The sequence below is a fragment of the Polypterus senegalus genome, chromosome 14, assembly GCF_016835505.1.
Source record: "Polypterus senegalus isolate Bchr_013 chromosome 14, ASM1683550v1, whole genome shotgun sequence".
NCBI lineage: Eukaryota > Metazoa > Chordata > Cladistia > Polypteriformes > Polypteridae > Polypterus > Polypterus senegalus.
In genome coordinates, this window is record NC_053167.1 from 3,100,536 (window position 1) to 3,118,056 (window position 17,521).

Sequence of the window (17,521 nt, forward strand, 5' to 3'; positions counted from 1 at the left end):
TCTATGAACTTAATTTAAAGTTTAGGTTTACACCTTGCTTTCTTTCCGAGGTAGCAGCACTCATGAATATGGTAGTATATGTCACTCGCTTCTTCTTATTGTTTCGCTGCCTTCTCAATTATATAATGCATGTTTTCTTAAGCGCTTTTGGAGGTCTTCCTGGTTTTCTACGCACTGCGCTGACAGTCAGTTCACGTGATTACGTGGGAGGCGGATGATGTCACACTAAACTCCGCCCCCGTCATTCCAGCTCAACTCCATTACAGTTAATGGAGAAAAATACCTTCCAGTTATGACCATTAGGCGTAGAATTTCGAAATGAAACCTGCCCAACTTTTGTAAGTAAGCTGTAAGGAATGAGCCTGCCAAATTTCAGCCTTCTACCTACACGGAAAGTTGGAGAATTAGTGATGAGTCAGTGAGTGAGTGAGTGAGTGAGGGCTTTGCCTTTTATTAGTATAGATATATATGTATATATATATATATATATATATATATATATATATACACTCACCTAAACACCTGTTCAATTTCTCATTAATACAATTATCTAATCAACCAATCACATGGCAGTTGCTTCAATGCATTTAGGGGTGTGGTCCTGGTCAAGACAATCTCCTGAACTCCAAACTGAATGTCAGAATGGGAAAGAAAGGTGATTTAAGCAATTTTGAGCGTGGCATGGTTGTTGGTGCCAGACGGGCCGGTCTAAGTATTTCACAATCTGCTCAGTTAGTGGGATTTTCACGCACAACCATTTCTAGGGTTTACAAAGAACAGTGTGAAAAGGGAAAAACATCCAGTATGCGCCAGTCCTGTGGGCGAAAATGCCTTGTTGATGCTAGAGGTCAGAGGAGAATGGGCTGACTGATTCAAGCTGATAGAAGAGCAACTTTGACTGAAATAACCACTCGTTACAACCGAGGTATGCAGCAAAGCATTTGTGAAGCCGCAACACGCACAACCTTGAGGCGGATGGGCTACAACAGCAGAAGACCCCACCGGGTACCACTCATCTCCACTACAAATAGTATAAAAAGGCTACAATTTGCACGAGTTCACCAAAATTGGACAGTTGAAGACTGGAAAAGTGTTGCCTGGTCTGATGAGTCTCGATTTCTGTTGAGACATTCAAATGGTAGAGTCAGAATTTGGTGTAAACAGAATGAGAACATGGATCCATCATGCCTTGTTACCACTGTGCAGGCTGGTGGTGGTGGTGTAACGGTGTGGGGGATGTTTTCTTGGCACACTTTAGGCCCCTTAGTGCCAATTGGGCATCGTTTAAATGCCACGGGCTACCTGAGCATTGTTTCTGACCATGTCCATCCCTTCATGACCACCATGTACCCATCCTTTGATTGCTACTTCCAGCAGGATAATGCACCATGTCACAAAGCTTGAATCATTTCAAATTGGTTTCTTGAACATGACAATGAGTTCACTGTACTAAAATGGCCCCCACAGTCACCAGATCTCAACCCAATAGTGCATCTTTGGGATGTGGTGGAACGGGAGCTTCGTGCCCTGGATGTGCATCCCACAAATCTCCATCAACTGCAAGATGCTATCCTATCAATATGGGCCAACATTTCTAAAGAATGCTTTCAGCACCTTATTGAATCAATGCCACGTAGAATTAAGGCAGTTCTGAAGGCGAAAGGGGGTCAAACACCGTATTAGTATGGTGTTCCTAATAATCCTTTAGGTGAGTGTGTATATATATATATATGTATGTATATATATATATATATATATATATATATGTATATATGTAAAAGAGAGAGTATATTTTAAATGTCAGGAAAAAAACCCTCTAATATGTATAATCAAATTATATTTTGCAGGTTCGCTTAAATCTCTAACAGAAAAACGTTTATTCCACTGCCAAGAAGCAGTTTCCTTCTCTTTTATCCGTATATATATATATATATATATATATATATATATATATATATATATATATAATATAATAATAATTATTATTATTATTATTATTCTGTTTCCCATCATCCCACTAGCACTGCATTGATGGTGTAGCCACATGGTGGTGGCTGCCTACTGTTTCTTACATTACATCAACTTCACGAGTCACCAGGCCTTTTGGAAATAACATTCTTAGGCATGATGGTTCCTGATATCCTTGTTCAAACTGAACTTCTCCATTTTATACAGAGTGAACTGTTATTACCCAGAATATATCAACCAACATAAGGCTTCCAGAAGCTTCTTCACCACATCAAGATCATGATTCTAGAAAAGGTTATTCATCTCACAGTACAGCAGAGCACCCAGTCATTTTTTCTTCCCCTCAAATGTTTGCCATAAAACCTTACACAACATCTGTATTTGTCAGTGAAGAGAAGCAACGCACCATTGCTTAAATGGATACAGCTTAAATTGATTTCCACAATCCTTGTAGATTTAGTAATGTTTTCTATAGGTTCTGTAAATAGTGCATCTGTTGCTGGTAACCATCTAATAACAAGGTGTAACTAGAAATTTCACTAAGACCTTACAGTTTGTTAAAACAGAATGTATTATTAGTACATTCCAGATTTCTGGATCAAATGATACTGAATATATATTAGGGCATATTTAAGATATCATTGTGTACTACATGGTTAATGCCAAGCAAGTTTTCCTCAATTTAATTTTTTTTTATCATTACGCTAAATGTATGCTCCCTGTGAAATTCCTTTTTAATCTTAGGAGAGTGGCAGCTACAAAGGAAATATCTCACAATTTAAATATATGCTCACTATGACATTTATGAGTAACACAGTAGTGGAGAAATTAAGGAATTGGTTGTCTTTTGTTAAGAGTGGTCGAATAATGTCATGTCTTTAAATCTACCATCACACAAATAGGTTATGGCTGTTTCTTGTACTTACAAACACTGCCATACGTAATCATAAGTGTTAAATTACATACTAATTTAATTCTTACTTTTCCTTTGCTTATCCAGTTGAAGTCTCATGTTTTTGGCTTAAATCACAAGCTCTGAGACGCTTTCCTTATTAACTCAGTTTTTAATCATAAATGCTTGTGTAAATGTTATTGTGTTGTTTAGGTAAGTTTAGAATAAACTAATAGTTTGTGGAATTAACAAATTCTGTTATTAATAAATTTATATAATTGTAATAAATTAATCAGATTTTTTTTAACTTGCATTGCTACATTAGAGTTTGTACTTTATTTACAAGGAAAGAACAACAAAACAAGTAAATTGCTCTATAGTAGGACCTCAGAACATAAAATTTTCCACTAGTGCCAAGCCTCTGTTATGAAGTAGTGTGTTTTCAGCACTTGGAACTGTTATGAATTAATATATTCTGTCCTTACATAACTGATTTATTAGATTACTTGGTATTTATGCGTCTTAGTTTAAATTAAATCACATTTCATTACCATCAAGCCTTGTTTGTCTTTTGAGAAGACATCTAAAATGGTTCATTAATAATATTTGTAGTAATGGCATTCGGTCATTTCTAATTCTATATATTGTGGAATATACATCAAAAATTTTTTTTTTCTTATTTGTTCATCCAAGGTTTTACAGTTTTTGTTCGTCCCCACCATAAACAGCAATACAATCAAATGTTAAAAGAACTGATGGGCATGCCTGTCGAAGATACACTGCATCAAGCAAAAGCACTGACCTCTAAATAATCAAAACCTCAAACAAGCTTGAATGAAACAGGTAGGTAAAGCTTCTACTGAACATTTTTTAATATAAAATGTATGCAAGCACTTATGAGTTATATATTATTATGACACAAAGTAATCCGTGTCATTCCACCTCATTGTCTTCTCTGTGTGACCAGTATATGTGTTTTATTAAGTCCCTTAATATGAATGTCACATTTCAATTTTAACATGCTCTTTTAGGATTATTTGAGTTTTAATTTTGTGAAAAACACATTTAAGTAGTTCTTAAAAAAGGCGGTGCATGTTTTTCATACTTACTGACAATTTAAGAATGTTTTGTTAAATTTATTTTGTAATCAGACTTCCGAGACTGTTATAATCTTATTTGATTTTCTTTCTTCTTCTTCTAATATTGGCCTTACAGACCTCTTTCTTTGTATACTGCATTACAAACTAAGGACAGGTATATGAGAGCGATTTGACAGTTCACATATTCATTTAGCCTTTCATGTATTATGTCCTTTGCCTATAAATTGACCAATTCTCTAAATATAAACATTATTTTTTAATGTCTGTGATGGTTTGTGAAGAACAACAAAACAGTGTTAAATATTCCTATTTTAAGTAAATTATAGAGTGTTTTTTTTTTGTTTGTTCTCTTTAATCTCAGATTGCATTACTCATTGTTGGTGTGGTTAAAAAAAATCTTCAGTAATTTTTATTATTTTTAAAATATCATATGGTGGAAAAATATAGGAGATGCATACTGTAAAGAGAAGCAGTAAAGCAGAAAAAGAAACCTAAAGCAATACTGTCAAATTATGAAAGGTCAACAAGACAACAAGAAAGGTCAACTAAAATCAACAAGACTTGTTGTATTACTAGGAAATTTGGTATAAATGTGAAAATAATTATATAATGTAATGCATAAACCATATATTGTAGTGAGATTAAATGTATATTGATAATTAAAAGAGATGTATATGTAAAAGAAATGCAGCTGTCACACAAGATACCTAAGATTCTTGCCAAGTGGCTGATTTTATAATATTTTTGTAATGATTTTAGGACTTTCAATGTGTACACATTATGAACAAGGGATTCATGGATGATATGCAGGTTCATGGTGGCTAATTCCAAACAGAAGTTGTAACATTTGTTCAGTTATACCAGAGACCCTAAATTATAAAATGAAAGCTCTATATCCTTCTAATCCTGCGGCCTGGTTTTAAACTTGTACCTCCCGTTAGGTGCAGATGTTCGAGCTCATTGTCATGTGTATATAGTATAATGAGATTGTTTATTGCCTGTCTCTGACAGACAAGTGTAAAACATGTTGTCATTTTGTTACTTTAAAACTCAGGCATGCTTTATTTATGCTACAAACACATTTAGAGATTAAAACGCAAGCAATAAATCAGTCATTTTGTTAAATTATTTTTTTCTAAATGTTCATTATTTGCTTCTGACAGTTTTTATTTTACATGAAAGTTGTTTGAATTCTATGCATCTGCATATATTTCTTAGTTACTGCTCTTTCTTTGTTTATTTTTTCCCTCCTCTGCTTTATAAAAGGTGACATTTTAAATATAAGATGCCTGTGTGTGAATTACAAATCTTTGACCATCTAATGGTAGTCCTTCAATTATTTAAATTATATATATGTAGACTCTGTATATTTATATAGTTATGTGTTATAGTGACAATCTTTTGATCATCGTTTCCATTATTGTATTCTGTTTTCTGCTTTTCTTTTCATTACTTGGTATGATTTATCATCTTTTGGATTATATAGCATGCCCTGTCTTGGCCTTCCTCTTGATTTCTTTCCTTTGAGTTATGGTCCAGCAGTACCTTTAACAGTCCCCAGCGTACATGTCCCATCCAGTTTTGCTGCCATCTTCTCACTCGTGCGAATTTCTTTAGCAATCCTTTCCAGCATGTTTTAATTAATTATTTTAACCATCCAACTGATCTTTTGTGCCCTTTTCCATATCCAGAGTTCATTGCCCATTTAGTGCAACTCTCCAGATTACTGTTTTTATTATTCTGTCCTTCGGAGTTCAGTCCATTCTCTTTGTTAATGTTTTTTTTTATTTCACATTGAAGGCTGCTTTTCTCTTTGCTGTACATATTTTTATTTCTTATTTTATTCTTTCCATCTCTTTACCACATACTTCCCAAATATTTGCAACTCTCTATTTCTTCTAAAATGTGTTGTCCAATTTTTGTTATTCCCACTTTTGTTGTTTTTTTCCATTATTATGCACCTTTGCTTTCTTTATACTGATCTTCATTCCACACTTCCTACATGTGTAATCAAAATTTTTGAGGGGTTTTGTAGTCCTCCTTCGGTGCTTGATGTTGTTGCTTTATCATCTTTGAATCTTACTAATGTAATCCATGTTCCTCCCCCTAAACTTGTTGTTTGTTACTGATTCTTAAATTATTCCTTGTAACATATATGTTAAACAAGATTGGTGTTAGTGAGCATTCCTAACTATTGGCTCTTCCTATGTGACATGCCTCAGCTAACCATGTAAGATTCTTAAATTTGATAACTAGTTCATATACAGTGGAACCTCAGTTCATGACCATAATTTGTTCCAAAACTCTGGTCGTAAACCGATTTGGTTGTGAACCGAAGCAATTTCCACCATAGGATTGTATGTAAATACAATTAATCCATTCCAGACCATACAAACTGTATGTATGTTGGTTTTAAGCGCAAATATAGTTGATTGTACCATAGAATGCACAGCGTAATAGTAAACTAAATGTAAAAACATTGAATAACACTGAGAAAACCTTGAACAACAGAGAAAACTAACACTGCAATAGTTCACGCTGAAGTGCTAGAAACCGCTCGCTAAAAACACTTTTTTTTAATGAATTTTAAACACAAGGAAAAAAATGAACATTTGAAAAATCCGTAATTTAATAAACCACCAAGAAAAGTAACATTGCCACAGTGCATGCTATGAACGCTGTAAACAGAACTGAAAACAAAAACAAGCCTTTTCTACCTTATGCGTCCAGCTCTCGCTCTCTCTCTCTTTCGTGTGTGCGTGTGTCTCTTTCACGAGCCTGGAGCGCCTGAGCGTGTGCCTCTGTCTCACGCGCCTGTGTGTCTGTGTGCGCTTCTGTCTCGTGCGCCTCTGTCTCGCACGCCTGTGTGTGTGCGCCTCTGTCTCTAGCACCTGTGTGTGTGTGTGTGCGTGCCTCTGTCTTGCGCGCCTCTGTGTGTGTGTGTGTCTCTCTTGTGCGCCTGTGTGTGTGTCGCATTCTCTCTCTCTTGCTCGCTGCACAGGAAATCCACAGGGAGAGACTGAACATGTACAAACCGAAAGGGAAACTGGCTTGTTCGTATACCGAATGTGTGGTCGTGAACAGAGGCAAAAGTTTGGCGAACTTTTTGGTCGTAAACTAATTTGTATGTGTACTGCGATGTTCGTGAACCGAGGTTCCACTGTATAGATTTTCTAAATGCTTTCTCTGTGTCTAAAAAACAGACATCTAGTTTTTTTTATTATACTCTAGATATCTTTCACTCAGTACCACCAGGACTCTAATAGTGTCTCTTGTTTCCCACCCTTTATTGAATTCAGTCTGATCTTCTACCATATAGTTTTCTCCCATTGTTTCATTTTTGTTTTGTTTGTTTTTTATCTTTTGATATCAACTTTAACACAACTTTTGACACATCTTACTGTTCTGTAATCTTCACAAACTGCTACATTTGCCTTTTTTCGGTATTGGCATAAACAACGCTTCTCTGAAATAATCTGACCTTTTTCACCTAGATTTTTAATCATCCTTGCTGGTATATTGTCTATCACTGTTGTTTTACTATTTTTCAGTTCTTTTATCCTATGTTAGGCTGAGTGGTGACTCTGAGGCTAGGGATCTGTGCCGACAATCTGAATGTTGCTGGTTCGAATCCCGTAAACTTGGCACTCCAGCCACTGTTCCAGTGTTGTGTTGAGGTGTTGCCCGCTGCACTCAAGGCCCAATCCAGGTGGTTCATCTTGTGGTGGGTGCGGCAATGCTCTATCACTGCATACTCCCAACCTATCTATCCTATGTTCATTTCACCCCCCATTAATTCTAGTCTAATCTTGTCTCTGTTAACTTCCACTACCTCTTCTAGCTCAATCTCTTCTTTTGTTGGATTATTATTAGCATCATATAATACTTCTATATCTCCTTTCCATCTTTGTTTCACTTTGTCTTGATTCTGTTTGTGGATCTTTATTTTTATTGTTGTACTATTATATTGTGTACTATTGCTAAAGATTTTTGTGATGTCTCCCACTTTTGTATACATCAAATCACTTTTCCTCTGTTCCCCCAGAGATACAAGCTCTTTGCACTGTTATTCCCAACATTTTCTTCTTGCATTGTCAGCTATTCTTGGTTTATTTTTTGCCTGTTCATAATTCCTCATGCCTTCATTTTTTTTTTTATTTTCTTGAGCCTTATTACAACTAGATTATGGTCAGAATCTGCATCAGCCCCATTACATAAAACTACTATATTTACATTAAATTGTGAAAAATTATTTTCTAATTAAACTTTCATCATTTGTATAACTTTTCTAGGGTAAATAGTATTTCATACAATAATAATTAAATTTTGTTTTACTATATTTTCAGCAGTTTTCATGAGTGACAAAAATTGAGACACGAATGAAGACCTCATTGCTTCCAGGCTTCAGGAATGCTTGTTTGTCTTAACAGATGAAGAGCAGACCAGAGCCTTAGCAGCATATAAAGAATTTGGTGCATTCACTGCCTGTTTTGTGCACTGCTTTTAAGCCTCTTATGGAATAAGGTATCATATGTACAAACGTACTGTATGTTTCTGTAGGTATTACCTATGCATTTAGCAGCTGTGTGTTTTTGAATGTTCATAACCATTTCATTTTAAATGAATGAGGGGAATTTCATCAAAGACCATAATTATATTATTAACAGCAAAAATCTTTTAGCAAAATGGTACCTGAACGTACATTTCTTATCATATCTAAAGATTGTCATTTTTTTAATGTATGTAATGAGGTGAAAGGAGCTGGGATAGTAAAAGGGCCAGTCTTGGGTGTAGATTAACCTCCCTAGCTGACTACAGATAGTCACAAAACCTAAACCTTGTTTTAAAAAATGTGGTTTTACAGTGTACAATTTCAGTGTTTTTCTTAATACAAGATGCCTATGTAGTCTTAATAAATACTGTTGAGGCAGGTCATTTTTGGGGCACTGATTCCTCTTTTGTGAGCCCTTTTAGGTGCTAATAGTATTCTGCCTTTATTGGGGTTTTGCTTTTGTGAAAGACATGCAGCTGTTTTCTTTTCATCCCTCAGTATGAAAAAATGCAAATCTAATGATGTCAAAGTACTGTTACTTAGAGTATTGTACTAAGTATTCTATAAACTAAACCCTCATTTGCTAATACATTAAAGAGATGAATAGTTTTGAGCAATTGTCTAATTTTACATTTAATAACATCAGTCTCTATTTGTCTGTAAACAAACAAACAAATAAATAATACTTTTATGGCTGAATCAGGCAGGATGCATTATGATGTGCATTTTTTTGGGGGGATGACTTTAACAAAACTTTATACTATTAAATGAGAAAAATGTTGTGATCACTTTTATTCGATCAACCGCATTCAATCTGTTCATTAGTACACTGTGAAGAAACCAAATTAGACCATGAGAGTAGCTTTAAACATCTTGAAATATCTGTTTTTATCTGCAAAATGTTATTTTATTGATACACTGTTCCTTAAATCCATAATTAGATTGTTATTTAATTTAAAGTGAAGCCACAGGTTCATCAGAAGACTGTGACTGTCTTGTAGTATATGTAAGGAATTTTGTGTACTTTATATTTAATAAAATTTTAAATCTTTAACAATAATGTAAATATACACATAAAATATTCTACTTCCCTTTTATATTATGTAAGAACATTGTTTTTATGTACATTTGTATAAAGATACTTTATTTTACCCATGTGTAATATTTAATAAAACATTTTTGCACAAAAGTAAAAACAAAAATAAAATGTTCTTCTGTTTCTGAATCATAATTTTTTTTTTCCCTCTAGTTTTTCTTTTTTTTTTTTATTACTGATACTGAATTCATATTTGTAAGTGCTATTAAGGGCTCCTGCCTGACCACACCATCTCATCATTTCCTTTCAACAACTTTCCATCTCAGCACTGGCAGTGTAAATAAAAATGAATATGAACAGAATTTGCAAGAAGTAACATTTCCTACCGAGGTTTTCAACTCCGCTTTTAGTCTCACCAATACCTGATCAGATTACTTCTGTTTTTATTAGTCCCAACCATCACCTCAAGGTAGGTACTGTACAGATCTGTGAAACAGTATGTTTCCCCATTCTTAATTGTTAATATGTTTTTGTATATTTTATAGAATGAATGGCCATACACCTTTAGGCAAAATTCAGTATTAGAGAAGCAGAACATATGTGAACATGCAATACAGTTTTTAAATCATAATGTTATTTATTCAAGAAACAAAGTTATCCAGCACCACTCTCACCCATATGAAAAAATCATCACACCCAAAATTTCATTATTTGGTTGCAGCACCTTTAGCATCTAAATGCTTCCTGTAATTTGATTTCAGTTTTTCACGTAACAGGTGATGAATTTCAGCTCACTCTTCTTTGTAGAACTGTTCTAATTCAGACACATGGGTAGGTTTACAAGCGTGAACAACTTATTTCCAGTCCTGCCACAGCTAATTTTGTTCCTTTTGAGCTATTCAGTTGTAGACTTCCTTTTGTGTTTCGGTTCATTGTCCTACTGCATAACCCAGTTACATTTCAGCTTCAGGTCACAGACAGATAACTGGACATTCTCCTTAACACACTGACTGCTGGAGATTTATTACAAGGATGCTGTAAGTCTATGCATATGTGAAAAACAATGTACTATAAAGAAATGTATTAGAAAGCAATGATTTCAAAAATTTAAAGATACTGTTACGACTTTATTTATAGCCGCAATGTGATAAAAAGTATCCATTTGAATGAGGGTGCTAGAAGCATGGCCTCTTGCAGAGGTACAGGCTTAGAAGCACATGTGCCACGAATGTAACACGTTTCTTTGCACTGCCCACACTCGTTGCACACAACCTATTTGGTAGTTGGTGACTGAAAGTCCCTGTACTGCTGTCCTGACAGTTGTGACAAGTCAGATGCCTTATGATGAAGGAAGCACCCTTGGGGCACCTGTCCGCATATGTGCCAAAGCGTGCAGGTTCCACATCATCTGCTTTATTTTCACTATCTCAATCATTGTCATTATCAGCAAAATATTCATCTTATAATAAATGTAGTTGTTTCAGAACATCAGCAGCTTTATACCTTTTCCGCAATGACATACCTACAAACTGTCTTTTTATAGCACTATGACATAACTACAGACTGTTTATAGCACTATTTTCTGCAAGCTGTTGCCACCATAAAAAAAAAAAAATCTATGGCTGTCCACTAGATGGCGGCACTACAGTGGGTAACAAAGCAAGCCAGCAAAGCTCAATAGTAAGCTGGCTGCATCGACTGCATAATGGCTGTATTCTGAGATATGAGCTCTCTCGTGTTTTACATTTTGATAGGCTCTATGAGATATGGCTTAACTTGTACCTCACATTTAGAATGTGAAGAATGTTTTGCTAAAGTCCTTAAGTCCTGGTTATTTCAGCAATGCCAATCCTTTCAAGTCCTCAAACAGCCAAGCATCCCCACACTATCACACTGAAACATCCATGTTTTATTGTAGCTATCTCACATTGTACTAGCTTTGTGTCAGACATAGTGGGGCCTTTATCACCCAAGAAATCATCTTTTGACTCATCTGTACAGGGAACATTATTCCAAAGGGCTACTCTTGGATCGCATAGTTTTCCACCTTATTGTAGGGTAATGAACAGTGACCTTAACTTAGGCTAGAGAGGCTCTGCTGTTTGGATGCTCTTCTGGGATCCTTTTTGACTCCTTCAGTGTATCACCACTGTGCCGTTGGGATAATTGTGCCAGGTCAGCATTTCCTAGGAAGATTCCCCAGTGTTCCAAATATACTCCATTTGGAGCTAATGGCTCTCATCATGGTGCAGATACTGTAAGTGGCTCAGCCTTAGAAATGGCTTTGTAAGTCATTGTTTGATAAGTTTAGCAGATTTTTTCTTCATCTCATCTAAAATTTCCTTTGACCAAGGTGTGATCTTCTTAAAGCCAAGTGGTGACTACTTCACTCTCATAGAGGGGGTCAATTAATGGTGAGGTTTCAATTCAACAGGGCTGGCTGCAGTCAAGTCTGACTGTGTTCAGTCAGCTTAGGCTCATTTTAGTCATCTGGTTGGGTAAGTAACTAAGTGGGCAGTTACCTTTTCACTTGCTTAGTATTGGTGTTGAATAACTGTATTAAATATGTTAAATGGCAATTTCAAAATTGTGTCATATGTTTTCTCAGGTTACCTGTATCCAGTTTACATTTTTTCTAAAGATTTGAAGCTATTCATTGTTAAAAACATCCACAAATAGAGGGGAAATATATAAGTAATTTAATTGATTTTTTTAATATGTTTTTGCTTACCAAGTTCTGCTGTAAATTGATGTACTATAAATTCAAATTGCACAAATGTACTGTAACTACCATGTAAAGCTGTGAATTGTACTGGGAATGCTGGCACGTTAGATTAACTGATTATACATATGATAGTTAAACACTCGATGCTTTCACTAGTGTTTTATTGCAGAAATGAATAAGCATTAAGGTTTCTGAAGGTTCATGCATCTCTCTCTCTTTCTCAAGTATCTGTTGTATTACTTCCTTTTTTGTGCCATCAAGTTGCCATTTTTATCAAAGTATTTCATAAGCTAATAGAATACCTGAACAGTTTGTTCAGACAGAAACACTTTCTGTAAAGCATATTCTGAGTTTCACTTTCTATGTGTGTGATTGTGTGCATTATGTGGGACAGGACACATGTTTTCTTATTTCCTGTTTACAAGGCATGTATTCAGGTCAGTGTGATTGACCCAACATTGACTGAAAGTGAGTTGTGAAAAAGCTAAGGAGTAATATCAATCTTAAAACCTCACCCTGTTTGTAATGACCCGATTAAAAGAGTACAAAATATAGTCAGAGCAGCATGTCAGTCTCGACTAAGTGCTACAAATCGAGAATAGCAATATGAGGAACAGCTTTATAATTAAAAGGTCAAACATAATCTAATGGATTCCCCACCAGACCTTACATTTTTATTAATTGCTGGAATTGTGTACCAGTCGCCATGGTTAGAACTGCTACCAGGACAGTGGGTTCAAGCCCCGGCCCACTCACTGTTTACAGCAGGGGTCCTCAATCACAGTCCTGGAGGGCTGCAGTGGCTGCAGGTTTTGTTCTAACCCGGTTGCTTAATTAGAAAACAATTCTTGCCAATAATTTAATGTCATGGCTTGTTAGTGTTTTAACTCTGCTATGTCAGGTAATTCTTACATCCTAGATTTTCTTCCCCTTTCTAAGGATATCATCCAAATGATTTGAAGGCTAAAATGGAGGAGGAGTTCTCAGTCCTTCACTTTTTTCTGTTCACTTTCCTACCAAGTATTTAATTAAACACAATAATGCACGATAAACACACACTTCTGGGGCCTCATGTGTAACGCCGTGCGTAGAACTCGCACTATAACGTGGCGTAAGCACAAAAGCCGAAATGTGCTTACGCACAGAAAAATCCAGATGGAGGAATCTGTGCGTACTCCAACTTCCACGTTCTTCCGCTACATAAATCCCGATCAGCGTGAAAACTAACGCTCGTGCACGCGCATTATGTAACGCCCCAAATCCTCCCAGAATTACGCCTCTTTGAATATGTAAATCAATATAAGTCGCCCTTAAGCGCAGCCTTCTGTGAAAAGACAATGGGAGAAGCACAGGGGAAAATATAAGAATTTCAGCGAATACCAAGTGGAGGCAAAGGAAAAACATACTATTTGTTCAAATAAACCGTGGTATAATCAACAAAATGAAGTTGATTGAGTGACATAGCGTGTTGGAGAATCTTGAAAGCTCACATTCATAAAATCGCACAGTGCCGGAAATAAAAAAGAAGTCACATATCAAAGTCGCCGTGAAAAGCCGAGTTGTAAGCCCACTGTCTGAGTGTCATATGAAAGTTTATTAGGGTACAGAGAAAAAAGGCACACGGTGGGGAAGAAGCACGAAATGTCAACTTCAATCTCGACATTTCCACTTTAATCACGTAGTTTATTTTTTCATTTAGTAGAACATTATAAACTTCATCTTAAAATCGTTTAATGAACCAGTTTCTCAAATCACATCGTAATTAAAGTAGCACGTTAAATGCTTTGTTTTGTATTTGATCTTCTACTCGTATGTGATCTATGTGTGTGAATCACTACTTGCATCTTAAACTGGCTCTCTTCCTCCAACTGGACACAGAGTCCATTACATTTGTGATATTACAGCTCTCTGAATAACTAAAATACTGAGATGTATACGTGATGTCATTTTCATGATGATAGGAGTTAAAGCACGTTATTAAACATGTGTTTCACTTCGATGAAATAATTTATTGTAGAAATTTGTCGCTGCGTTTTTAGCTGTGTTGTTATTTTCTCTTTCTGTTTTATATTCAATATATATTGGCGTAGCCGTCACTGCAGTCAGTGCTTTTTTTTCCCCAAGTAACCGATCGCCACACAATCAGCTCTGTAATAGACGTTAAGCCATCTGTAAGCTTAGCACCGATTCTTCAAAACGTTTAAAGAACATTGAAATTTCTTCGTAGTACATGTTTAATTATTCTATCCATCACGACACTCCCAGTGAAGAATATAGATTATTTAAATGAAGTTAAAGTTTTATGTGTATAATTTAACAAACATATTTTGCTGCATTTCACCTTAAAAATGATATTGTCATCATATGTAAATACGCGCTTTATAAAGTGGCTCAGGTTGTGCGATATTATAACTATAGTGCAAGTTTACAGTGGGGTGATTGTACTTATAAGTACAAACAGTTCTACAAGGTGCTATTGATTGAGTGCATTTAAAGTTCTTAGGATGAAACTGTTTCTGAACTGCGAGGTCTGTACAGGAAAGGCTTTAAAACGTTTTGCAGTGGCTGAGACAGCGTGTCCTTAAAGCTGTATACCGATAATTCTCTTTCCGATCAGCTGCTGCTGTGATTCACATTCAGATACAGTGATATAAATACTCCGAGTCGTGCAGTGAGAATAATATGGAAAAAGATGATCCGCTGTGGCAACTCCTAATGGGAGGAGCTGAAAGAAGAAGAAGTGAGAGTAACAACGCTAAAGCAGTTATGGTATTTGGAATACTATGGCTGTTCCCTGGACCATTATATTGTTACGAGTTAATTACAATCAGATGCATTACACTAATAAACAATATGCGGTTAGTTTCAGTGTATTTATAAAGCGGTGTCAGGAAAATAATGAGTAACCACACAGGAACAGTAGCACTGCTTTGACGCTGGTTGCCGCCAGTCTGCAAAACCGAGCGGAGAACTTGCGTACGACAAGGCATGAGGTACCGTGGAAAAGTGCGTGGCTTTACGCCAAGTGTAGGTTTTATGCATCGCGATTTGAACGTGGAAAAGTTCTTATGCAACATTTCTGTGCGTACGCACCGTTTATACATGAGGCCCCTGGTCTCTTTTGTCATTTGCATCTTATTGCTAATTAGGAGCAATTAAAAACTAAGAATACAACTGTTAAAGACTAAAATTAGCAATAAGGGTTCAAAATCTTAACGAGCGAGACAACTAAAGTGAAGCAGAAGTGTTACTTGAGCAATACGTGCTTCTTATTAAGCAATGTGTTGGAGGAAAAACCTTCAGCCAGGACTGTGATTGAGGACCCCTGGTTTCCACTTAGGAGTTTGTAATTTCTAGCAGTGACATGGGAGGGTTGTCTCAGGGTATTCCAGCCTTCTCCCCACATTCCAATTTCATGCATTTTGAATTAACTCTATTTTGGTCTCATTGTGAGTGCAGTTCGTGTCTGTGCCATTTAGTGAACCGCTGTCCAGACCAGGGTTTCATTCTGCTTTGAATCCAATATTGTTTAGAGAGGTTCTTGCTCCTAGCAATACTGTTTGGGTTATTTGAGTTTCAAAATATGCAGGTTCGATTCATGCCGACAGTGCATTTTGTCTCTGCGCTAAAGCAGGTGTTTCATGGGTATTTTGGTTTCCTCCCAAATGTCAGACATGAAAGGCCAAATGGTAATATTCTGTATTGGCCCGGTAATGTGTGGGAGTATATAAATGCTGTGAAGGGTTGCGAGTGTGGAAAAAAAAACTGCTCTTTTAAAATAAATCTTAATTACTGCACATGTACAAAATATCTATAAATTACATGAAATTTCTACACTTAATATTACAGTATTGAACCATTAGACATCTGCTTTCAGATTGCTATTTTCTGCTTCCGTATGAGCACCTTTACTTTCTAATTAGAGGCAGATTTTTATCTTGTGTTTACTGTCATTTATAGATCATATGGCTCTAATAAAAGGAAACAAGCAATTCATTGCCTTTTCTTCAAAGAGAATAGAGAACTGACAGACTGAGAATTCAGGATGTTCATTTCAGAGATACTGGTCAGTTTACTCCACATACCCTAAGGTAGTCGGAGACGTTATCCCAGGTATGGCTGTGTCTGTATACGTGTGTGTGTGTTTATTTCTTAAGGCATGGACATTGTTGGTATCTTTGCAAATATTACAACTCTCCATTCCTAAATGGCGAATGAGTTACTTCTACTAAAAATATCTCTGAACTGTGATGGACTGCTGGTTCCATCCTTGTTCCCAGTGGTGTTAAGATGCACTGCAACCCTTCAAAGAATACAGCAGGCTCGGAAAGTGGATGGGTAGTTGAAAATTATCAAAATGTGCTACAATCACTATTTAAACTAGGGGTGCAAAGTTTGATTTCATAATTGATATTGACCCTCTTAATAGAATAATTGCTGTTTAAACGTTAAATAAGACTGCCCTCTTTAATAACGTAGAAAGTAATGCAAGGATACATTTCTCAAAACAGATTTATGTATTATGTAAATATTTGTTTTAACATTAAGTGAAAATGTGTTGTCTGTTTATATTAATTATAAGTGTTGTCCTTTTTGTTTAGGATTCGGAACACATGGATTTGAATTGAAGTCGGTCACAGACCGTTACTGTGTGGCTAGATAGCTCCTGATGGCAGTGATGTTCCTGGTATGCTAAGGTTGCCACTTGCAGTGAAGCTACTGAGACCTTAGTCACGTGAGTGGGTTACTTAACAGCCACAGTGTTTAAAGAACTATCATTAAATCATGCTGTCACTATATCTACAAGTCCCGTGTGTCTAAATGGCCACATTTAGCTTCTTGGCAAGGCTGTCAGATGTATGGCAGTTAATGGACAATGGTGCGGCTCGTGTTCACTCTCTCAGTAGACTAAAATGTTTTCTTTCTTAGGGAGTTTCACAATTTACAGAAATTTTAAAACTAATCTAAAAAATAAATCAATAAAGAGTTGCAATTTTTTTTCTACAACATGTCAAACAGCACGTCTGCCATTCCCTCTCTTGTGACTGCCTACTCCTCACTATGGCCTCCCTTGATCAGCCTCCATCTCTAATCCTCAACTCGTTTTAATAGAATAAAAAAATCTTTAATAACTGTGAAGCCGACTCCCGTGACTTCAGAGTGGCAGCTGCCATTCCTTAGATGGCTCTCTTTAATAACTTTTTACACTGTATGTTGTGGATGATCTTTCTTTAAAATAATTTTTATT

General features: G+C 36.0%; 1 protein-coding gene across 4 annotated transcripts in view; it reads left to right on the forward strand.

The window, feature by feature from the left end:
• Positions 1–9,616, forward strand: part of rtel1 (regulator of telomere elongation helicase 1) — a 105,581-nt gene extending 95,965 nt beyond the window's left edge. For 2 of the 4 annotated variants that reach the window (XM_039735093.1, XM_039735096.1), the window contains exons 33-34: positions 3,554–3,703; positions 8,307–9,616. In XM_039735093.1, coding sequence (XP_039591027.1) covers positions 3,554–3,672 — 119 coding nt within the window. In that variant the 3' untranslated portion in view covers positions 3,673–3,703; positions 8,307–9,616. Of the gene's footprint in view, positions 1–3,553; positions 3,704–7,511; positions 7,550–8,306 lie in introns of those variants that run through there. The other 2 variants (XM_039735094.1, XM_039735095.1) reach the window with 2 other exon arrangements.
• The last annotated feature ends 7,905 nt before the right edge of the window (positions 9,617–17,521 follow it).